This window comes from Marmota marmota, unplaced genomic scaffold (assembly GCF_001458135.2).
Source record: "Marmota marmota marmota unplaced genomic scaffold, marMar, whole genome shotgun sequence".
NCBI classification, from domain to species: Eukaryota; Metazoa; Chordata; class Mammalia; order Rodentia; family Sciuridae; genus Marmota; species Marmota marmota.
Genome location: NW_026000144.1, coordinates 568,436 through 593,301, shown reverse-complemented (window position 1 = coordinate 593,301; position 24,866 = coordinate 568,436). Strand labels below are relative to the sequence as shown.

At 37.2% G+C, this 24,866-nt stretch overlaps 2 protein-coding genes across 3 annotated transcripts in view; both read right to left on the bottom strand.

The window, feature by feature from the left end:
- The window catches only part of Klrf1 (killer cell lectin like receptor F1), a 45,179-nt gene extending 35,127 nt beyond the window's left edge, over positions 1–10,052 (bottom strand). The window contains exon 1 of the mRNA XM_048786286.1: positions 6,954–10,052. Coding sequence (XP_048642243.1) covers positions 6,954–6,993 — 40 coding nt within the window. The 5' untranslated portion in view covers positions 6,994–10,052. The remainder of the gene's footprint in view (positions 1–6,953) is intronic.
- LOC107160648 (C-type lectin domain family 2 member E-like) overlaps positions 519–24,866 on the bottom strand; it is a 28,011-nt gene continuing 3,663 nt past the window's right edge. The window contains exons 2-6 of one of the 2 annotated variants that reach the window (XM_048786290.1): positions 22,451–22,576; positions 17,566–17,744; positions 16,898–17,004; positions 10,073–10,184; positions 519–3,715 (exon numbers count right to left, since the gene is read on the bottom strand). In XM_048786290.1, the coding sequence (XP_048642247.1) occupies positions 10,103–10,184; positions 16,898–17,004; positions 17,566–17,744; positions 22,451–22,576 (494 nt within the window). In that variant the 3' untranslated portion in view covers positions 519–3,715; positions 10,073–10,102. Of the gene's footprint in view, positions 3,716–10,072; positions 10,185–14,141; positions 15,418–16,897; positions 17,005–17,565; positions 17,745–22,450; positions 22,577–24,866 lie in introns of those variants that run through there. The other variant, XM_015507304.2, reaches the window with a different exon arrangement.

Here is a 24,866-nt window from a genome sequence, read left to right as displayed (position 1 = left end):
GGCAGGCGGGCGGGGGGGGGCGGCTCTACCCTTCCTCAGGCCACTGGGCCTGTTCTGTCTGTCGGTTGCAGGTCTGGCCTGTTCTGTTGGTGGTCACAGTTCCGTCTACCTTGCAGGCGCGGGGGGAGGGGGCGGCTCTGCCTCTCAGCAGGCCGCTGCTCCTCTTCTGCGGGTGGGTCGCAGGCCCGCCTACCTTGCAGGAGTGGTTGGCAGCTCTGCCCCTCCGCGGGCCACTGGGCCTTTTCTGTCGTGGTCACAGTTCTGCCTACCTGGCAGGCGCGGGGGGTGGGGGGTGGCTCTGCCCCTCAGCAGGCCGCTGGGCCTGTTCTGTGGGTGGTCACAGTTCCGTCTACCTTGCCGGCACAGGGGCAGGATTGCTTTTCTTAATAGTCCTGCCTTTAATGAATGTTTGTAAGTATGTTTCAAAAATTCTAATGAAATGATAAAATGAAATTATTATGTAAGACCAGATGCTAATATTTTAAAAATTATTTTTCAAAACATTTATTCTCTTTATCTTTTAAAATATCTAGATTTGTGCTATTTGCCAGGACTCTCATCTGGTGTTCATTGCATATGTACACAATGATTTTACTTTATCATTTTACTACAATAAGCACCAGAATTTCTGAAACTCCAAATAGTTTTCCATTTTTTTATATGAATAAAAATTGATCCTTATTCTTTTCTTCATATCAACTGTGATATAATTATCATAATATTGTAATGTTCACAAAAATTTCTTTAAAACTTCTTACATAGAATTCATAAGAACCTCTAATACAGAAAATATTTGTTTCAAATTCTCCTTATGGAATTCACATTCTTAAGTTATAAAAATCAAATATTACATATTAATAATATTTTAAGAACTTTGAGATTTCCATTAATTATATACTAATTTGGTAATAAATAAAATATAAAATTGAACTTCCACACTAAATAATTCATCACTGAAAACAGAGTTAAACTAAATCCATTATTTTACATGTGTGGTTTTGCAAATCCTTATTTCACCATAAAATAATCTTTAACATAACTTATAAACATTTGTATGTAAAGAATAGGAATACGATAGCAAATATCAGATGTATGCTTACTTAGCTATTAATGTACCTTACAAATATAATCTTTCTTTATCCTTTTGTTGAAGTCACCATTGTAGAACATGTAGGTGATCAATAAAGCAACAAATGAAATCAACAAAAGGTGATTATTTCTTATTGAAGGAAAAGAAAATCAATTATACCCTATCATGAAGTTCTTAAGTAAGATAACTATAAATTATAAATATTTTCTTTAGGTATTAAAAGTCATAGCACAAATTCTTATATTTTAATACTAAGTGTGTGTGTGTGTGTGTGTGTGTGTGTGTGTGTGTGTTTGGTGGCTGGTTAGAAAGATGGAAATCCAACATTTAATAGCTACCCCATGCATCAGGGGATATTAATCTTGATCATCCATTCATAGATACTGTATATTTCAAGGACAAGCAAGTTCATTCAATTTGGCAGCAATCTCTCCAGAATGGACTTCAGGCAGAAAACTATCACATCTATCCTGGGAATGTAAATAAGTTTGGATAAATGATGGTCAAGCAGCTGGCTTCAGTGATTGGTATTACTGTTCATTATAAGAGGAGCTATTTTCTTGAATTTTGGGATGTCTATTAGTTTATTGACAGAACTAGGCAGCCCTTCCTCTGTACTGACAGGAGGCTTGGCAGTCACTAGGTGACTCACAAGGAGTCGTATATGTTTAACTGAAAGACTATGACCTTTTCACTACAATAAAAGAAGAGGTACAACTCAGATACACTAAGGAGGAACTGAAAACTTTCAGTGTCCAGATTTAGCACAACTGACTGACTAGTGAGAAGAGGCAGTTTTCAGTTTTCAGAGGAGTAGAGATGTCTTCGAGTTTTTGACAGATGTCATCATTGTTGTTTTTAATGAGGTTGTGGAACAAAGTTTTTTATATAAAAAAATAAAAAGTTTGCTTTGGGGGAAGCAGCATGATAACTGTCAACCCCTACACACTATTTCACAGTATTAGGAGCAGTATTGACTCTCTTGGTGAATGCAGATGGTTCTTATTTATTTATTTATTTTTCGGTCAGGAGGAGGAAGTTTCAAATCTTCAATCTAAGTTTTAATTTCTAAATTATTGATTGTGTCCACAAATTTGGCACAAATGGGGTTGTATCAGTGTCTCTAATCCATATGGAGTATATTTCAGAAGATCAGCCACTGCATGGTCTAATAGTGTAACTGTCCATTTCACTGTGCTGCTGATGCTCCCTCCATTCCCAAGGTGAGATTTTTGTTGTAAGGTGAGTAATTCCAGTTCTCCGTATGTGTGCTCTTGTAATTTCTCTTGAGGGTTTTTGCTTATATTTGTAGTCATCTTTAAAATGGATGATTCTTTATATAAGAAGCAACTGGATTTTTATCAATCCAGTTGTCTGGCCTTTGAGGTGTAAGTAGTCTAAGGTGACTGGTGACCTCCTTTCCCATGGGACTCTGAGGTAGTCCTTCACTGAAGCACAAACTCTGACTCCTGGGTGATTTCAGCCTTTGGACAAGCCTGAGAGCTAAACATAACTGTCTGTAGATGATAGCTACAGTTATTTATTTGGCTCATTTTATAGAAGACAAAAATGTAATTCAAGTGGTTGAGTAGCATCCCAGGGTCAAAAAGGTAATATGCAGAGAGCTGAGGATTCCCCCCAGGCAGCCTGTGCCCTCCACCATAATTCCCAGGCCTCTGTGCTGGATGCTCTTGGCAAAGTCACTTCCTTTCTGAGCAAAGTCAGAGGAGGCCTGCCAGTCTTAAGTGGAGCTTATATAATCAACCACCCCCATGACCCTTTCACAGTTTATGGTGCCATTGTTTAGGCACCCACTTCAAGTAAACCTCAGGGGCCTATGACTTGCAGGTGTCTTGCCAGATATGACTGAAGAGAGTTGGATCCTTGCTTTCTGTGAACTCTGAAAGTTGGGGACAAAATCTCTTCTAGCTTTGTCCTTTGTACAAATGAGACAAAGCACCCCTGGATGTCTGTGTGCATGTTGGGAGGGTACTGCTGTAAAATAAGGTACCATCCTATGTTGAATTACAGAAGGTGTCCCTTCTCCTGGATGAAGGCAGCTCCACCTCAATCCACCCAAGAGACAGAACTCTGTGTTTTGTTTTGTTTTTAAGAGAGAGGAGAGAGAGAGAGAGAGCGAGAGAGAGAGAGAGAGCGAGAGAGAGAGAGAGAGAGAACCTTCTTAATATTTATCTTTTAGTTCTCGGCAGGCACAACATCTTTGTTTGTATGTGGTGCCGAGGATCGAACCCAGGCTGCACGCATGCCAGGTGAGCGCGCCACCACCTGAGCCACATTCCCAGCCCCTCTGTGTTTTCTTAAAAATAGTTTTCTACTATTATAGGGCTAGATTTTTACCTGATCCATTTTTTTCATCTTGAAAATTATCTTCTCCACTTCATCAGGACAATTTGGTTTAGAAGTAACAGTATTATCTTTACAGCTGACTGCAGATTAACCTTGCAGCTTGATGGATTTTAGGGTATTGTACACACAAAAATATTAAGGGCAGCAGAAGGTTACCTCAGATGGTAGTAGATATGAACCCCTCTTCCCATGAGTAACATCCCTATCGTGCTTCTTTCTGTTCCATGATGAAAGTAGAGGTTTCTGAAAAACAGTCAACTGAAGAAACATTCAGTTTAAGCTGGAGGAAGTGGTGCACAGTTGTAGTTGTTTTTTTTCTCCAGTGCTTTATCTCCCTGCAGCACAAGCACAGTGAGCTGTGTGCCCTCGCAAGTGTTTTGTCCTCCCCCATCCTTACCATCTCAGTGCACTGGCAGTTGGACCGTTAGGCCAGGACTAGAATAGAGAAAATGGTATCATCTCAGCCCAGTGCCTCCTCCTCACCTGCAAGTGGGGTTTCCCGAGTGTTGAGCTGTGAATTTTTTCCCCAACTCTGACCCATTTTCCTTCCTGGAGTACAGACCTCTTGCTACCTCCTCCCAACCTTCATGGGGAAGTGGGGGTGAGGCTGGCTGCATGTCAGTGAGGGAGGCAGAGACCAGAGAGAGGTTGAGATAGGAGGCACTCTGATTCTTATTTTGACTCAATGGAGAACATTGGTGACTTTGACAGGAGTAATTTTGAGGAAGTGGTAGAAAGAAAAAAACACAATTACCCAGGTGGGTTCAACAAAGAATGGAAGGAAGCTGGTGCCATGGTGAACACCAGTAATCTCAGCAACTTTGGAGACTGAGGCAGGAGTTGGATGCCAGCCTCAGCAATTTAGCAAGATCCTGTCTTATAAAGGACCAGGAATATAGCTCAATGGTAAAGTGGTTATCCTCCCCACCAAAACACACACACACACACACACACACACACAATGAAAGAAGAGTGAATGAAAAGCAGAATATGATAGACAACTCTTTTGAAGATGTTTGCTGTAAAAGGAGCATAGAAATGGCTGATACTACTTGCAATCATGGAAGTGCAGTTATGACTAAAGCTTGTATATTTAACCCAGAGGAATCCTTAAGTTTTCTAAACACTTCTTTAGGTTGATTTAGTTAGGATTTAAATTAGCCTGAAAACCTTGATTGTTTTATTCCCATCAGCTTTTAGATAAAAGGACACAAGACTAGTGAGGTTGGGTGGAATAACTTATGATAAAGAAAAATATGAGATGTGTGACATTGTAAAAAAGATAAGCCTGGCAGAGGACAACAACAGGTCAGGAGCCTCAAGATTTTCAGGTATGAACCAGGAGGTGGAGAGAACCCCGAAAGACGGTGCAGAGGGCTGTAGAAACCCAACATTCTTCAGAGTTTCACTCAAGGCACACCATGCTTTCTTCTCATTGTCTTATTTGCCTTTTTCCACTAGAGGTCTCTAGAGCTCAATTTTGTCCATCAGAGATAAAGCCTTATGAGAAGTCTGATAATGATTTTCGAAGAGATGAAATAAAACCTAAGAGCAGAACAATCTGTAAAGAAAAACTTGCAGATGCAATGACTACCTAGCATCTAAATGAATTGGTAAAGACTTGAATACATGAAAAAAAAATGCCCATAATCTTCATTTACTAATTAAAAGAGGAATTTTCTTTGCAAATATATTCTAATGCTATTCCTTTCTGTGACATAAAAAAAAAAAGAACACATTTTAAAAAGGTATAGGGAGGCAGCTTGATATGACTCCAGCCGTAGTGGTTATAATCAGCATTTGTCCCTCCAATTGTCCCAGGCACATATCCCAAGCCATACAAAGCAAACAAAATCATTAAGAGTCCAGGAAGCATGGTGTTCTAGGCACTAATGCTGGAAATGTTTCTTAACTGACTTTTGAATCCGTTAATAACTTTTGAAAAAGGCCAGATACATCCTGGTTGGCCAGCTCACCTATGTTTGGCTCAGCTTATAAACTCCTCCCACTGGGCTGGAGGAGCAGAAATCTGCCTGACTTATCCCATGCCCAGACATGCCTCCATCTGTAAATCCCCAATAAATTAGACTTTCAGCAGTTCCAGATCTGTCTGACTCTTTCTTAAGTCATAAAGCACCCTCTGCCTGTGTCAACTGGTTCTTACTCCCCAGGACCATGTTTTTCCTAAAACAGAATGGTATTTTGAGTCATTCTGTAAGCTGTTTATATGCTTGCCACTCTTTTGTTTTCTGGGAACTGGAACAGACAGGTTCCTCCAGCCAACTGAATATTGACTACAGAATAATTTGAGAGGAAGTTCAGGGTGTAGAGGAAGTGGATGAGGGTTTTCTGAGTATAGAGAAGTGAATTTCTGAGAAGTCTTATCACTCATAGTCTGGCTTTGAGTAGTTTTTTTTTTTTAAACATTTGGGGTTTTTTTTAGTTGTAGATGGACACAATACCTTTATTTTATTTTTATGTGCTGCTGAGGATCGAACCCAGTGCTAGGTTCCATCGTCAGCACCACAAATGCTAGGCTAGGCGAGTGCTCTTTCCTCTGAGCCACAACCCCAGCCCCCCCTCTTTTTTTTTTTAATAATGAAAAATTCAAAAAGCTGCGAGAAGAGTCTGGAAGTAGTTTTTCAGTCACAAGGAAGTCAAGTAGTTTCCAAATAAATTCAGCTATGATTTGAATCTTAAATATTTCTAAAAGACCCAAGTGCTAAAAGCTTAGTCCTCTTCCTGTGGCATAATGGGGAAGTGAAGTGGTAGAAACATTAATATGTAGGCCCAATGGAAGAAAGTTATATCATTGGAGGAACACCTCTGAAGGAGGTTGTGTGATTAGAATCTCATGCTGTCTCTCTTTTACTTCTTGGCTACCATGAGGTGAGCAGGTTTGCTCAACCACAAGCACCCAGCCCCCAATGTTTTGCCTCAACAGAAGCCCTAAAGCAAAGAAGCCAACCAACCATGGAAACCATGGATCAAAATAAACTTTTCCCCTCTTAAGGTGATTGTCTCAGGTATTTTGTTACAGTAATAGAAAGCTAATCCAAACTCCTTTTCCAAATAACCTTACCCCATATTCCTCTGACAAAAATTCTGTCTCCCTTTATTATTGCTTTTCTAGAACTATCTTCTTCATTCCTTTCTTTTGACAGGAAATTCTCAGGCTTTTTACTCCATAGATGTATTAAACAGAGGTATAATAAAGGTTAATTTCCTAGGTCTTCTAGGGTTCTATTAGCAGGAAGTTAAATGACTTTTACTTTAAAAAAACTGTCAAAAATTTACTTTCAAAAAACTTCAGAAAATCTGCTATTCAAAGGGAAAAACAAAGTATCACTTTACTAGGAGATTTTTCTTGTTTGTTTTCTTTCTCAAGCAGGGAGTAACCTGCTTTTCACACAGGGCATATAGTTGTATCTTCTTGGTCCTATGACAAAATACTGACTGAAATTGGTTCTTAGCTATTCCTATAAGTAGTTCTTACCTTCACCCTGTGACATCTTTGAAGCAGGACTCAACACCATTCTGATTTCCCATAACAAATAGATTCATTCCAGAGCATTAGTAGCACATGTGCTTACACACATGCTACACAACGGTATCTGGAGAAGTTTGAAGGGGAAGCTCACAGTGCATAGAATGCATCATTTCTCTAAAAATATCTTCCATGAGGCATTCTGTGTTTCTTCACTACAAAGCAACAACTGTTTCCTTAATTTCCCCTCCACCCTCTAGAACTCAGCCTTAGAGATTCCTCTTTCCCCATTTCTGTATCTTCCCCCAGTTTTTTAATCTCTCCCCATTTTCACCAAGAAAAAACTTAGCTCTTTTGAAGCTTTTATTTTTATTCATAAAGAATCCTTCCACATCTCAAGCATGAAAGTCTTCAGATAATATTACAAAGATACTGTGTTACCTTGCTTGAGGGCAATGGATATTATGAATAGGAACCATTGTTCTGAATCAAGCAAGCTATTTATTTTCTCTTTTGATTTTCATAATTTTTAGTTCAAAAGTTTAAGATGTTTATTTAAATGGCAAGTCATAAATTTCCTGAAGTGATTTCTCTGGCATTTTTCAGAAATTTTTTTGTTTTCTCTACAACTATTTCTCTTGGCCTATTTTCAGAGATTAAAATGTACTATAGTTCAAGGTAAATACTGTTTAGACTGAACTTTCTCCTTCATCAGTGAAGACTTGGATCTGAATAAACAGAGCTCACATTCTTTACAGTTGTGAGCATTTCTCAAAAATTGACCTTTAATAAAGTATTTCTACCCATACAACCCAAAGCTGGAAATACCCTAGAACTGGCAGGGGGAGAATATTCACAAGGGACTGCCTCAAACCATACTGATGTGGGATTGCTAGGGATTCTAAAGGAGAAAGCACTGAACTCCAGGGTGAAAAGCCAGGGCACTTATTAGGGGAACTTAAAGAGCACTGCAGCCTGTACTTGTAATGGATGGCAAGAGAAAAGTGATCTTCTGCCTGGCTATACTACACCAAGGGAGTGGAGTATGGAGTTTATACGAAGGAATAAAGAATTTGAGCTCTGACCAGAACCAGTGCCTTTCAGTATTTTGGATAACAACTTAAAGATCTTATCAGTGCCTAGGATGTCCAAGGCCCTGCCTTGGGCTCAAGGTTAACAGAAAAAGGAGAGGAAACAAAAGTGAAAATATAAGGAAATGAACAATAATTCAGTCTAAATATAAAATTCCATTACATGTCTCATCTACTTAATATTAATACTTATTCTTTAATTATTATCTGCTGGGGTTATCAGCACCCTGGTAGAGCAGATTTCTGCTTGGAGATGTGAACTGGCTTGGAAAATAAAAAGTCTGAAAATAATCAATAAGGAACAGAAGACAACAGAGAGAAAATAGTTTTAAAAGAGAGGTGCCTGGTGGGTCTTCCAGCCCTGATAGGAACTGGAACTGAACAAGGGAAAAATCCCAAATCCTTTATTTAAGGGGACATATATCAAAAGTTTTCAGTGTGCCAGGGTTCTTGAGGAAAACAGAATAAGAATGGGAAAAACAAGTTGTTTGGGGCTTGGCAGGTTACGCCCATCTCTGAGTAACTGCAATTGAACTTAGGACTGTGAGCTAAGGCACTGTGCCAGCATGATCGCAGCTTTCAGGAACTGGGGGATTTCAGCCAGCATTTCCCAGAAAAGTAGCCTCCCTGACTAATGATGTCTCAAACAAACCCATAATTTATACATGGTTTCCAGTAATTCTGTCCTTTCATAGTCAAGGAAACTGGTTTCTCAATGTTGCATAGCAAGTAAAACTAGCTTTCATTACTGGCCCATGAAACTACAGGGCCTAGGGGAAAGAGTGAAGAAATGCTGCCCACAATTGCCTAATTGTGTTGCTGTTGTTCATAGTCTCTGGTATTTTCCTAAGCAGTCAAAGGGCTTTGCTTAGCAGGACACAAAGCGAATGAGCTATAGGAACAAAGCAGAGTAAGTTAAAAAACCCAAGTTAGGTCTGTAAGCATGGTGCTCATTAAGCTACATCCAATGCCTCATTTGGCTGTGGTTGCTCCATTCAGTGGTCTTTTATGTTTGATAAGCTCATAGGCCTGGTTTTTCTGATATGGGGGTGCTTCTGAATAATTTGATAAGTTCATGGGTGGTCATTTTTATTAGCATTATTATCAGTTTGTGCCTTATGGATGTGCTATTCAGATGGTAGTTGTCTACCTGTACAAACAAGGTATAGAGCCATTCTACCTCAGTAACTCATGGCAAACTTCTGCTTTATAAAATGGAGTAGCTCAGGGCTAGGCACAGCCTGAGGCCTACTGTTATCATACAGATATCATGGAGTAACTCAGAGCAGGGAACAGACTGCTATCTACAATCCTGTCACACATCCTGTAACAGAAACTTCAGGAAACCAGCTGGCAAAGCAAATCTGCAGAGTCCAGATATCACAAAGCAGAGTGTGGGAGCATTTTAGCCCTCAGGTGGAACAACCTAATGACTGGCATAGTTCTATACCCAACCCCTTGACCTTAGAAACTATAAAGTACTGGAACAAGAAGACAGTGTGCAATTTCAAGCTCTATCAAGCATCATGCAAGACTAAGTTCTGGCTAGCAGGTTTTTTGAGACCACGGACATGTTTGAAACAAAAGTTAATATTCACCTGAGTCACATAATGTTAAGTTCTTTGAACAAAGATCATCAAATGGAGATGGTCTATTTTGCTCAAGATTCTTATCAAGGATTGATTATATATATATCTATACATATATATATAGTGATTATATGTATAAATATTATATGTTTACATATATGAAAATTTTATTGAACCGGGATGTAGCTCAGAGGTACAGTACTTGCTTAACATGTGCGAGGCTCCAGGTTCAATCCCCAGCACTGTGAAATAATAATAATAATAGCTGAGCATGATAGTGCATGCCTCACATCTCAGCAATTCAGGATGCCAAGGAAGATAACCACAAGTTTGAGGCCAGCCTCAACAACTTTGCAAGACCCTGTCTCAAAATTAAAAAAAAAAAAAAAAAAAAAGCTCAGTGGTAAAGTGCCCTGGGTTCAATCCCCAATAAGTCTCACAGTCTCACCTTAAACTTGTGATTCTCCTGCATCAACCTTCAGAGTGGCTGTGATTGCAGGTGTGCACCACCAAGCCTGGCTGCTGTTCTGTATCCTGCCTGGATTGATGGACACAGGAATCTACAGATTTGATATGATCATATACAACTAAATACACAAGCACACTCAAATGAGTATAGGTAAATAGGAGAAATCTGAATAATGTTGGTGTGTTGTATTAATGTCAGTTTTCTGTTTATGTTTTTGATATTGCACTATATTGTGGCCAATGTTTCCACTGGGGGAAATCGGTGGGAAAGTATATGGGATTTCTCTGTATTAGTCAAGCACCACATAACAGTGTTTTGGTCAATGATGGACAGCACCTATGAAGTAGTCCCATGGAATCACATCACCTAGTGTTGTCCTGGCCATCTCTATATAAATACACTCTATGATATTCGTAAAATGATGAAATAACCTAGCATCACATTTCTTAGAATGTATCCCCAACCTTAAGTGATACATGACTGTGTTTTTTGCAAATGCAAAATTCTATATTATCTCAAAAAATATTAATTCTGAACATATTAACAGGGAGCAGATTTCAGGTTCCTACCCAGTTTGGCAGTGGAATTGGAAGAAGGGTTGCATGGCTCTAAAGGGATCTTTATAGCTCAAGTCCTTCTGTGGCATTTTCACTAAGAATTGATACTGTATATCAATTTATTTTAAAATAAAAACCAACAACAACTAAAAAGAAAGACTGAAACATGGGAGAAGAACTAGAAAACATGTCCATGACTCTTCTGTGCCTTCAGTGTGACATAGTCACTTAGTAACTTTTATTACTTTTTTATTGGTTCTTTTAAATTATATATGACAGTAAAATCCACTTTGACATAAATGTAAAAGCATGAAGTACATCTAGTTCTATTTCAGACTCCGGTACTTTGAACCATCTGTTCTGTGTTTATTCATGCAACAGATGTGTTATGGAAATAAAACCAAATATAAGCCTCTAGATTAGATAAGAAAGCCTGCACATACTGTAATTGGGTGACTTAAAAATGAAAAGACTGGACTTTTTTTTTTAGTTGTTGATGGACCTTTATTTATTCACTTATTTTATGTACGTGCCATGCTGAGAATCAAACCCATTGCCTCACACATGCTAGGCAAGCACTCCACCACTGAGCCACCATCCCAGCCCCAAACATGTTTTTTGCTTTCCAATTTCCTGGTATTTTGTTTTTATGCTTCCCAGTTTCCTTATGCTCAGAATAGAAAATGAAACTGTTCTCAAAATCTGGACAGACACCAACAACAGTGAAAAAGCAGAATTGTACACAATTCTCTGGCTAGCACAGCCTAACTAAATCTCAGTTGTATATTTCCTGCCTTTTGTCCCAGTATTCCATTTCATCTCATAAAATCTGTTGGTTGACTCCCCTGAATCCCCTACGGATGGCAATTTGAGGCAGACAAGTCTCTTCTATCTTCCTCAATGCCAGCTTTGTTTTATTCCACCAACTTATCTCCTGAGACTTGTTTTAGCATCAAATAATACAAAGGTCAATTCTGTTATTCATTATAACAACTCTCAGTAAAGTGAAACACAATTAGAGTTGTCCAAAGTTCCAAAGCTTCATAAGTAATAGAGGTAGCATTCAAACCCAAGCAGTCGAAATCCACATTCTTTACTCTGTACTCAATCTGTGCTCCAAGCTAAACTCTATAATCACTAGTGTGGAATTTGGCAACTTAGTGACTAAGAGAGTTTAACAAAGGATGAGCATAATTGTGTTGAAAGTGAGAAAGGACATAAATAGAATTCTCTATGAGGGCTTTCAGAAGATAGACACAGAGAGAGAATACTTCTTAACTCCATCTGTGAGGTTAACATTACCCTAATAGTAAAGCCAGATAAAGGCATTACAAGAAAAGAAAACTACAAACCATTATATCTCATGACATATAGATACAAAACCTCAATGACAAATTAGCAAAGTAAGTGGGTGGAAAAATTATACACCACAGTCAAGTGGGATTTACCTTAGTAATACAAGGCTGGTTTAACATTCAAAAACCAGTTAATGGAACCTATGATATCAGTTGAGTAAAAACAAAATCACTTAATCATACCAATGCAAAGCATTTGACAAAACCCAACACCATGATTAAATAAAAGAAGGACAGGAAACTAAAAATAGAGAGACTTTCTCACTTTGACCAAGAATATGTAAAAAAAAACAAAAGAAATAAAAACCGATAGTTAACATTATACTTAATAGTGAAAAGCTTGAAACTATCCCCCAATATCAGGAACTCTTAAATGTTTCTGGGCATTTGGGGGAGATTTTGTATCACTGCTGTACTTCCCTTGACACAAAGCAAGACACCCAGAAGTCTGTGAAGTACATTCCATGCCATAGAAGATGTTTTTAAGAAACATCTTAACATGCATGTTTTTAAGAAAATGTGCCCCAAACTATTAAGACTACATATGATGTTTTAAAAATATGACAAAAAGCTGTATTCAAATAGATTAATTCATTTACTAGACATTTATGGAGCCCTTATTATCTACCAGGGACTACACAAAATGCTAAGAACATAATGAAGGAAAAGGCACAGTGGCTCTTCCTGCATGTAGCTACATTCTGATTGGGAAATGAGAAAATTGATTAAGAGAAACAATATAATGAGATTTAGATTGGGGAAGTAATACAGGGATGGGGAAATATGAACTAACATAGAGGTCATAAAGCACATGGGTAGAAACTGTTGATTAAACAAAGATCAAGGAAGAGCAGAACAAAACCACTTCTCTATATTTGCAACTCTATTTTCCACAACTAAAGTTGATCCCTAAGTCTTTGGAACCATAGTTGCTACTGAGTCTTTAAAGCAATGACTTTGGGGTAGCCATGACCTGATTACTTTAAGAATTATAAAAACATCAATAGAAAATAGACATGATAGTTCAGTGGAGTTTCTGGCTTAACAAGTTGCCTCTTTTGAGACCCTTCCAGAAGCTGGGGTTCTATACATGAGCAGAAAATTAACTAGAGATGGAATTTCTTTGGTTAATTTTTTTGTGTCAAATTTAGAAGATTATGAAGGGAATGACTGAGAGAAGAAGATGGGAAAAAACCAGTGGCATTGTATGGACTTGATTATAATTACAAATTTAAATTGTATACTAAGTGCAAAATAGGAACCTTTGAAAAGTTTTATGCAGAGAATGACCTGATTATATGTTGGATTAGAATATTAGTTCAGTTGCAATGTAAAGAATAAATCAGAATGGATTTAATGTGGGAAAATGGGTGAGTCCCAAAGTACCTGAGACTGCGTCTGTAATATGTTGTAAAGCATTTACTTGTGCAGGCTAGTTCCTGTAAAGAAGAATTTCCCACATGTGCTTTGAATGATTAATTCAACTAGTGGTGAATTCCCCGAACTAATAAAATTTTATTTGAATAGCACATGGACTTCTTGTTGCTTATAGCAGGATCATTTTGAAGGTTGAACTTTTGGTGTTAGTTTTACTTTTATTTCCACTGAGCAATAATGAAAGAACAGTTTTATCAAAAAGTTAACATAAGTCAGGTATACAGATTAGCAAGAAAGTTCCATACACAATTTTATTTGAGTCTTACAACTCACCAGTGGCGCTGAAATTAGTATATTGAGTTTTCATATGAAGAAACTCTGGTAGAGGGCTACACAATTTATCAAAATCATAGGTGGCAAATAATGTTTAGAAACTAGTTTTAAAAAAGAATACTAGGTCAATAAGTGTCATAATTTTACTCAAATTTCATTTGTGAGTTAGTCCCACACTGTTTATCAATATAAAATCTGCTTATCTTTTCTTTCTTTTTTTTTTTTTGGAAATTAACTTTATTTTTGTGAGAAAAATACCTGAAACTAAGCCAATAAGACAGAATCTCATAGTTATGAAGACACTGCTTCATTTCACAGGTTTGTTTTGAACACATCTGTATTTACATGCTGTGCTAGTCTCTGGGGATAGAGAAGTACATTATGCATTAGATTATGAAACCCTAAATAAAATAAATTGTAAACCAATTAAGCCAATAAATCTTTATTAGAGCTACAGTGAAAGAATTACATGAATATAGCATATTTGGTTGATTTAATTCCCTAGTCCTTCCCCACACCCTCCCCTCACCCCCCTCAATCCTCTTCCTTTATTTGTCTCACTTCTATTTTTATGAGATCCTGTTTTTCCTTAACTCTTTTCCCCCTTTAGCTTCTATATAGAGATATTTAAATTTAAAAAGAATTATAAGGAGAAATCAACATATCAATAAAGTAGGAAAGATGGAAGGGATGAATTGTAACTTGTTATTTCGTCCTTTTTGGGACTCATCAGTACAGTGTAGCATATTTTGTTTTCAAAACTGAATAATAAATAAACCATTTTGAAATTAGGTATCCAGTAAATGAAGAGTTCAAGTAATTGTCTGTCGTTTGATTTTAAATTCAACCAAGATTTTCAATTCAAGGGTAAAATCAAATGACATTTGTTTTTAAATATAGTATAGCATTTATTTATTATGCCAATATGAACATTGAAAATTAAAGTGCAAAAAACACTTTGTCACTGCTTGTAATATTTTAGAATATATAATAAATATTAATTTTAGTACTTATTAAATTTTCATTTAGGGCTGGGGATATAGCTCAGTTGGTAGAGTGCTTGCCTTACATGCACAAGGCCCTGGGTTCAATCCCCAATCCACACACAAAAAAATAATAATTATAATAATGATTTATTATTAAGAAAATTTTGAATGGATTTAAGAAAATGTTAAAGGTCTCAAGCCAATTATAATTTTTTCATTGACTATTAAATAATTTGCATAATTTCAGTTGTCTACTCATTTTTATTGCCACATGCATTCAAAGCAAGTAGTGACTATATAAGAAAAGTTTAATATCAGTTCATAGAAGTAGAGTTCACTGATATTGATTATATTCCAGGTTCAAAATATAAGTTATGAACTCATACCAAAACACCTATCTAATTTAGAATCATACCCTTCCAAATCCCTGTACTATGACAGGGCAAGTATAATTTGCCACTTTGTTGTTGTCAATAAATTTGCGAATGCATGTTCCTAGTGCTAAGTGAAAACAAAAGTGGAGCAGCAACTGTATATAACGAGTTACAAAACATCCCTCCATCCTGCTTTATTTTAAAGAACTTGACATGATTTGGCACTTGTGGAAATAGCTGTTTGGCTTGCTACAAATCCATTTCCTATCTGTGTACTGCCTGGCACTGCTGATTCCATTATCATTCAGGTAGGCACATTCGCCATCTCCTCTGATGGAAAACCTAAAACCAGACACAAAAATATTAAATATTCATAGGTTGGACATCCACATTTGCTTCTCTACTATAATAGAGAAGCATAAACCCTCCATGTTTTTGAATGTGAACAAGAGAAATGTGTCAGTCATTGGTAGTTTACATTATTTCTGCATTTAGTTTCCTTTACATTCTCAGGGTCTTTGCTTGAGTAACACAAGTTTATCATTTATCTATTATCAAACCCACTTATGTTATTGATTAGGTATTTAACTGATGCTTGCCGCTGTCACCAAAATTTTGTCACTGGTGGACTTCCCTGAAGTTTATTTATTTTTTTCGTCTTTTCTCCAATTGTTTCATAAATGGATGAATTTTTTAAAAAATAACTTAGAACTAAATTCCTAAGAGAATTTAATTTTTTTGATGAAAGTGATTGTGCCCCTATATTTTACCCATTCCAATGTAATGATTACTTTCAAAACACCACCATTGAAATGTTCATAGTTCAAACAACAAATTAAAGGAGGTAGGACTTCTTATTGTTTCAGAGGTTTCAGTCCATGGTCAGCTAGGTCTGTTGCTTTGGGCCTGATGTGAGGAAGAGCATCATGGTAGAAGGGCATGGCGGAGGTAAATTGCTCAGCTCATGACACTCAGGGAGCAGAGGCAGGCATAGTGGAAGGGGCCAAGAACTAGGTAGAGTCCCCAAGGGCACACCCCCAAGTGTGTGCCATATATACAACTTTGGGAAAGTCTCAGCCCAGGCCTGTCATTCCAGCACAGTGCTTTTAATGCCCACTTTTAATATTCAACACATGCCATTGTGGATGACAAATTATCTGATTACTGTATTTCTGATTAGAAGGAGAACAGTGAATCCAATGTTTCAGGTTAGTATGTCAATGTATCTGCTTCCTCTAGCGGTGTCCCACCTGCCTACAGTTACCAAGTATCCATTAAAATTATTAATCCTTCAAGTGGATTTATGCACTGATTTCCTTCTGATAATAAAACATTAGAAGATATTCCCCATGTTTCTCTGGAAACTTTGCTCTTAGGAATGGATGCAGCAGTGGAAAGAGTGGACTTGAGAGTCTTACAGATATCAGTCCTTTGACACTGGCTTCCTAGGATTTTACAGCCCTCTCTGTTTATCAGCAAAGTTCTAAATCAGTGCATGAGAAAGCAAGAACTATGTGGGATGCTGTCATCCTGCTAAAGATGTCAAGTGAAATCACAGTTAGGGATGTTCTTTCCAAAGAACAGGTACTCAATGGAAGAGCATAAAAATATTATCATTTTTAGGGAATGTGGAATTTAATGGGGATTGAATCTAGGGCCTTGAGCATACTCAGCACACTGTCTACTGCTGAGTGCAGGATTCAAATTTCTTATCTGTTAGTACAATTCACTTTCCTTGTGAATACATTTCTCATCCCATTCACAAGTTACACACATAACCACACATGAATTCAATGGAAGAAAAAGAAATCTGAAAACTTACAAAGCTTTATATTCAGTGTTGTCTGTCCACCTCCAAACGTGATGTGATGATTCTCTGTTAAGGCCAATCCAATGATCAGAAAGCCCTTTATATCTTTTCAGAAAACTCTGTTATAAAACACAGAAAGTGAAAACATGTTTCTGTTTTTCAGAAAGATCTTGATTTTATCTTCTCTAGAGACTTCTATTTTAGAGGTGGCAGCATGATATAATTGAGAAACATAGACTTCCAAGTTAGACCAATCCTCAATTCTCAGTTAAGTCATCTAATATCTGTGATCCTATATTTCTTCATAAATGACCATATATTCAAATTTGGGAAAGTCACAGCCTATGGCTGTCATTCCAGCACAATGTTTTTAGTGCCCACCTTCAATATCCAACAATGTGTCAATGAAGATGACAAGTTATCTGGTTAGCATACTTCTGAGTAAAAGAACAGTATATCTAATCTTGCAGGTTAGTATATCAATGTATCTGAAATGACTTGCAGAGTTCCAGGCCAAGAATATGTCCTCAAGAAATGGCATACACTAATATGTATCTCATGCCCCAAGTTCTGTCTGAGATGGGATCCTTTCTCATATTTCAGCTTTAACTTTATGCAGTCTAAACCACTCAGAGAGCAAAGAATTCTAAAGAAAAAAGTGATCCAAAAACGTTTCTTACCAGTTCCTCCTGGCTTTCAAACTGAGCAAGATTGGATGCTAAGGAAGCACAAAAAGTCTGGCTGAATGTCCAATTCCCTATGTCTTCAGAAAAATAAAAACACTTGTTTCCAAATCCAATCCAATCTTTTGGGCAGGTAGCAAACACAAGGTTCTGTACGATTGGCTCTGTCTTTTTTGCTAAAATTGAGACAACCAAAAGGAATGACAATAAGTCAACTTTTTCATCTCTTTTATTTACTTTTTTTCTGTTTACAATCCCATGGTCTATTTTGAAGTAAGCATATGGATTGTTGCTTTCCTGACTTATCATCAAGTCTTATCCCAAGTGTAATCATTATCTGTCCAGTGACCTTCAAGTTGGGAATCTGCTCCCATTTCTGGGGTCATCCTCCCTGCTTTTTAACAACAGAAAGGAAAATTCCTTCCTTGTCCTGGATTTTACTATTATGCATTTCTTCAGGGATGCAAAGCTTCCAGTACACAAAGTTTGACACTGTTCAAAATACTGTTTTTAATACCAAAAGTACAGTCTAGGATTTCCTAAATTTTCTGATTTTGTGTGTGTGTGTGTGTGTGTGTGTGTGTTCTGTTAAATGTATGTAAATGTGGTACGCCACCCATGAAGCTACTTGAGTGGTCTTTTACTTGGTACCAAGCCATGGGGGACCTACATCTGCCCTTGGGAATAATCCTTGCATTCTAATGTGTAGACTTGAGATCTCTGCCCTCCCTCTACTAGTGGACTGCCTCTGGTAGCTCCAGAATTAGGCACAACCCATTGGGGCTGGACAGCCCACTTCATACCTTATTTGGCAGAAGAACGTTCTATGGAAAAAACCTTTGATGTTTACCCCATACAAATAAACCAAACTAGGGCTCTCAGCTCTTGCTCTGTCTTTTCCCAGTGTGGAAACTCTGCCCTTAATGTCAAGAAGCCATCCCACCCCCGCTTTCTAAAATTACTTTCTGTGTATTGTGGTTTTTTCCACCGCCTTCTTTTCTTAGCTTTATGCCCCAGCCAGCCCACTCCACGCAGAGGAAACCCAAATTCCACTGCTTGTGCAGGTAAAAATATTTTGGCCATTGGCCATTGTTAGATGTCTTGAAACCAACAAGATTTCAGGGTACATCTTATTGGAAGAACAGATACTTTCATTCCATAGCTCTACCTTCTCCCTCCCTTAATGTCTAAAAATTATGCATTGCTTTTTGGAATGTTTAGTGAAAACAAAACAAAAAGAGGTCAGGTAAGAGCTATCAAATATCAAAACTTATTTTCTCTTAGATTTAATAGTAGGCAATTCTTTACAACTATTCTTAATTCTTATCCCTAGAATGAGTCACTAGTTAATAGGATAAAAGCAAATAGCTGTAAGATCAGTATCACTGATATATTTTAATATAACAATTATTTTCCAGAGACTGTTAAGTATTTTAGGTGACAATAAATAAAACTTTTGGCAAAACATTTATCTGACGTTTTTAGACTTGTGCATTATTAATTGAGCTATTTAAGGCTAATTTAATGAAATAATATGTTTTTTCATATTAAATAGTTTTATGAAATTTTTACTCCAATGATAGTCAATTCTCTTCTTATTTCTTCATATAAAATGTTTAATATATGTTTTTATTAACAAAAACTAAAATTATATGCTAACTGCTATTCCAATTAAATCTTGGGAGAGGGGTTAGTAGATTAAACAACTCTCATGTTCATAGAAAAAAATTTCATCAGAGGATTAGTTTTCTTAATGGAAAAGTCTCTGAGGTTTTATACATCATTTAATTTAATTAATATGGTGGGCAAATATCAGAATTAAGTACACTATATGCAGGTATTTAGAGAAGAATTAGTATACTTTTTTTGTCATATTCCCCAACTACTACATATTCATACTTTGAGCTATACATAATATTACATTATGGCAAATTATTGAGAGCAGAATATGAATTAAATCACAATTTTTTAATATATAAATTACATTTTCTTTTGATAATTATCAAAATTTATATTAAATGGTTATTAAAGTTATAATTCTAAATAATCTGTAAAATTTATTTTAAGAAAGGCTTATCATATGATTTTTTTTTTTTTTTGGTAGTGGGGATTGAACTCAGGGGCACTTGACCACTGAACCTCATCCCCAGCCCTATTTTGTATTTTATTTAGAGACAGGGTCTCACAGAGTTGCTTAGTGCCTTGCTGTTGTTGAGGCTGGCTTTGAACTCGCAATTCTCTTGTCTCAGCTTCCTGAGCCTCTGAGATTACAGGCATGTGCCACCTCACCCGGTAATTTATCATATGATTTTTAAAAAATGAAATTTCAATGTATATATACATATTAAGTGAATGAAAAATATTAAACATGAAGAAATAAACTTTTAAAAATACAAAGACATTCTCACATTATGATAAAATTCTAAAAGAGAAATACTTTTGAAAAAAACAAACCAACTAGACTTTTCTAAGATTAAGAAAGTTTTGGTTCATGTATTTTTTTATTATCAATTTTTAATTATTCACTAATACATTCATTCACTCATTCATTCATTCATTTTATGGTGGGGGAATCAATCCCAAGTCTTCACGTAAGCTAGACAATCACTCTACTACTGAGTTACACTCCCAGACCCATAGTTGATCTTTATACAAAAATAAATAAATAAATAGATAATAGTGTGTTTCAAATCATGACAAAATTTATATTCCAACAGATATATTTAAAAGGACAATATAAAGATGAATTTTAATACGCCAACATTTACGATGTGCTAGAAGTTACATCATTTGCAACTATTTAAATATCTGATGAAAAATGTCAGCTAATATGTAGTTTTTTAAATTATTTTAGGTCATGTTTTAGAAGTTGTAGGATGGCTTGGGAGGCTGAGGCAGGAGGACTGTGAGTTGAAAGCCAGCCTTTGCAACTTATCAAAGCCCTAAGTAACTTATTGAGACCCTGTCTCTAAATAAAAATATTAAAAGGTCTGGGGATGTGGCTCAGTGGTTTAGACCTTAGTTCAATCTTCCCCACCAAAAAAAAAAAAGATAGTATAATAGTATAAGTTGTAGGAACAACAATAATTTGAAAAACAATTTATAAACCAAAATACACATATTTTCTTGTGTTAAATCATCTCTACCTGAGCAGTCCTTTAACATATCCTAAGCAAAGCTGGTGACCTATTGCCTGTATGTATAAAGGATGAATTTTTTAAATTAATTTTTTATTTGTTTTAATTAGGTACACATGACAATTGAATGCATTTATGCACTTTGATATATCATATATAGATGGGATATAATTTCTCATTTTTCTGGGTGTACATGTTGTAGAATCACATTGGTCATGCAGTCACATATATACATAAAGTAATAATGTCTGTTCATTCTACTATTTTTCCTATCCCTCCATTCCCCTCTCTTCACTTCCCTCTACCTAATCTAAGGTAACTCTATTTTTCTCTAGTGCCCCTCCCCGATTATTGTGAATTAGCATCCTCATATTAAAGAAAACATTCAGTCTCTGGTTTTCTGGGATTGGCTTATTTTGCTCAGCATGATATTCAGACATTTGTAGTTCCCCTCACTTTCCTGTATTCTCAATCTGCTTAAGTATAAGATATAAATACTTAAGGTCAAAGGATATGCCTCTACCTGAGAATATTTCAAGTAGACACCTCACTTTTTTCTTTAAAGGAATGAAAAGTCTAATTGGGAAATTTCAGGAATTAGTCACATAAATGGAATTTCTACACCCATATCTTTGCTCATATCAGTGAATTACAATTACGTTCTTTCTACAGCTCAAAAGAAAATGCTTAAAATTATTGTAGACCTTTCTTTTCCCAAGACTCTATATCCAATCTCATATGAAATACTGTTGGTTCAACCTCTAAAATATCTATGTTGCCCACACCTCCACTGTTATCATCAGGCCTAAGCCATCCTCTTTCAAGTTGATTTCTACAAGATTTTCCTGACAAGTCTTCCTGCTTTTATCCTGGTCCCCTAACAGTGTATTCTCAGTATGGAAGTCAATTATTCAGCCATTAAAGTTCAGTGCTGCCACATCTCTCTTTCTGTTGCATTCAGAATAAAAGCCAGTTTTTAAATAGCTTGGAAGACTCCTGCTATCCATGGAGGATATATTCCAAGTCCCCAGTGGATGTCTGCAACTATGGATAATACTAAACCCTATATATACTAGTTTTTTTCTATACATACTTGCAACCACTGGTAAAGTTTGATCTTTTTACTTAAAATACAGCCTTTATGGCTTCTCTTAGGTATGTTCAAATTGCCAATATTACTATTTTTGTGCTTTGGGGGCATTATTAAGTAAAATAAGGATTAGTAGAACACAGATACCATGACAGTCAATCTGATAATTTTCCACTTAATATTTTTGGAAAACAGTTGACCATGTGTAACTGAAACCACAGGTAATGGGGGGATGCTGTACCTTCCCCTATTATATTACTCTTCTCCATTCTTATTCAGCTTTATCTACAGCACACTCCCAAAGTCTTAGGGCTTCGCTTTACATTTTTCTGTCTGGAAGAGTTCCACAGGAAACCATGATTTTTCCATTCCCTTCAAAATGTTGCTAAATAACTTCCCAAAGAAGATCACATTGCTACCCTACAAATATTACAACCTGTTTCACTCTTACCCTTACTTATTCTTACCTGTATCCACCTGCTAGAAATTAACTTTGAAGACAGCAGGGATTGTTTTTTGTGTGTTTTATTTACTGATATACCTCAAGCACTTTATACAGTGCCTGACACATAACAGAGCTCAAAATTAAATAAATATTTATTGGCAATATAAATGTGTACAAGATATTGCATAGTTTGGAGGAAAAGTAACTTACCTGACAAAATAATGGAAAGTGTAATGACACTTGCAATTAGGATTGAGATAATGAAAAAGCACAAATAAATTTTGATAGGAGTTACAGGATATATAACTGCTAGAAGTTTTCCTTGAAGACTTTTACCTGCAAAACATAAATACCAAATACAATCTCATGAAACTCTTAGGGAGGAAAAAAATTGATTAGCCACAGAATCAACTCCAAGTTTAGTTTGTACTCTCCTAGTGCAAGTCTCTTCTACAAAAGATCCTGTCCATCAATAATATCCAGAGGGCTAAAGACAAGGGAAATGGAACTTTTTCTCTATAGGATTTTTCAATTTTTGGAATAAGAGGTAATGAAAGTGTAAGACAAATCATGAAGAAGAAGAGACATATAAACAATCCAGATTTGCCTCCATAATAAATAACCTGGCTAGAAATACTAAGGGATACATTACAAGATAAATAAAAGTAATTCATCTTTTTTTCTATTTAAAAGGCTAGATTTATTTTTTTACAGAGAAGTGTTTTTTTTTCACATGCCCTTTAAGTAAAACAACTTATTGCCTAATTTCTTCCTTTTTAATTTTTTTATCTGTTCTTTTTAGTTATACATGACAGTAGAATGTATTTTGACATATCCTATATACATGGAGTAGAACTTCCCATTGTTGTGGTTGTACATGATGTGGAGTTACAGCAATCATGAACATAGGAAAGTTATAGCAAATGCATTCTATTCTCTTTCCCATTTCTATCTCTCCTTCCTTCCCACCATTCCTCTCTGTACAATATGATGAATTTACACTCCCCACCATCATCTATTGTGAGTTATCTCTATATTAGAAAGAACATTTGGCCTTTGGTTTTTGGGGATTAACACGAGAATTCTCAGTTCAATCCATTTTTCCAGAAAATGGCATATTTTTATTCTTCTTTATGGCTGAGTAATATTCCATCGTATTAAATATACCATATTTTCTTTATCCATCCATCTGTTGAAGGACACCTAGGTTGGTTTCATACTTTAGCTATTGTGAATTGAGCTGCTCTGAATATTTACGTGTCCTCATCACTATAGTATGATGATTTAAGTCCTTTGGATATATTCGAAGGAGTAGTGGTTCCATTCCAAGTTTTCTGAGGAATCTCCATACTACTTTCCAGAGTGGTTGCACCAGTTTGCAGTTCCACCAGGAATGTCTTTTTTCCCCACATCCTTGCCAACTTTTATTGTTACTCGTATTCTGGATAATTGCCATTTTGACTGGATGTAATGTAGCATTTTAACAGAATAAGAAAAGAGAGGACATAGGAGCATCCCAAGAAATGCACCAAAAACATGAGAAAATTTTTACTTTTTAAATTTTTTTTTAAAAATTCAACAAAATATTTAATGAGCAAAATTGTCATAGCAAATATGAAACTGCCCCAGAGAGGAAGAGAGGGACAGGGGCCTGGGGATTGTGGGGGTGGGAGACTCTTGGGGAAGGCCAAAGAGAACCAACTAAGAAACAAGGAAAACCAGAGCTGGGACCAGGGAGGAACAGAGGGAGGGGGCTGTGGTCCTGCAAAGGGGTGAGGGCAGGGCACTAAGGGCCAGTCAACAAAATCCAAAATAATTTGGCCATGAAATATAAACACAGTGTGTTCCTACCATGGGGAGGAGAAAGGGGTCTAAGGTGGGGAGGCTATTTTGGGAGAGGCCCTGGGGGTTCTACTTGCCCTGCTGTGCAGCCCCTCTCCATCCCAACCCCCTCCCTCTGTGCTGTGTGGGTGCTTGTCTGTGTGGGCGCTTGTCTGTGTGGGCCTGTGTGCACTTCAGTCCCTTCCCTTCCCTAACCTCCCACCCCTCGACCCCCCACACTTAATTGCTGCCATTCCAGTTGCTGCTGGCTGTCAGGCTGTCATTTCCCTGTCACTTCTCTTCCCATCATCTTCAGAGCGGGGGAAGGGAAGACAGGTGGGGAAAGAAGCCTCCAACCAGCCCTGCCTCCACCCTCCCCAGGCCACCTCTACCATAAGTCTAGCTGGTGGTAAGAGTTGCGGTCGCAGTATTTTGTGACAACGTCGCTATTGGTGAATTTGAGAAGGTCCTGCATAGATTTCTGGTAGTCATACAGAGGTGAACTCCACAAGGATCTTGCTGTAGTCAGGCACCTGGATACCATCTGTATCCAGGTGGACTTGAGGAGCTGTACTTGCTGCACTCATCCTGCAGGTCCCCCACGACCTCCTGTACTCCTCGTTGGCCAGGCGCGCCTCTGTACTCCTCGTTGGCCAGGCGCACCATGTTCATGAGGCACAGGACCTCAGTAGGGTGGCCTCCCATCTGCACCTGGGAGCTCATCAGGCCCCGCACCTGCAGCACCATGGGTGTCTGGTTGATGGTGCTCATCATGGCCCTCTGCAAGAGCAGCATTTTTTCCCTG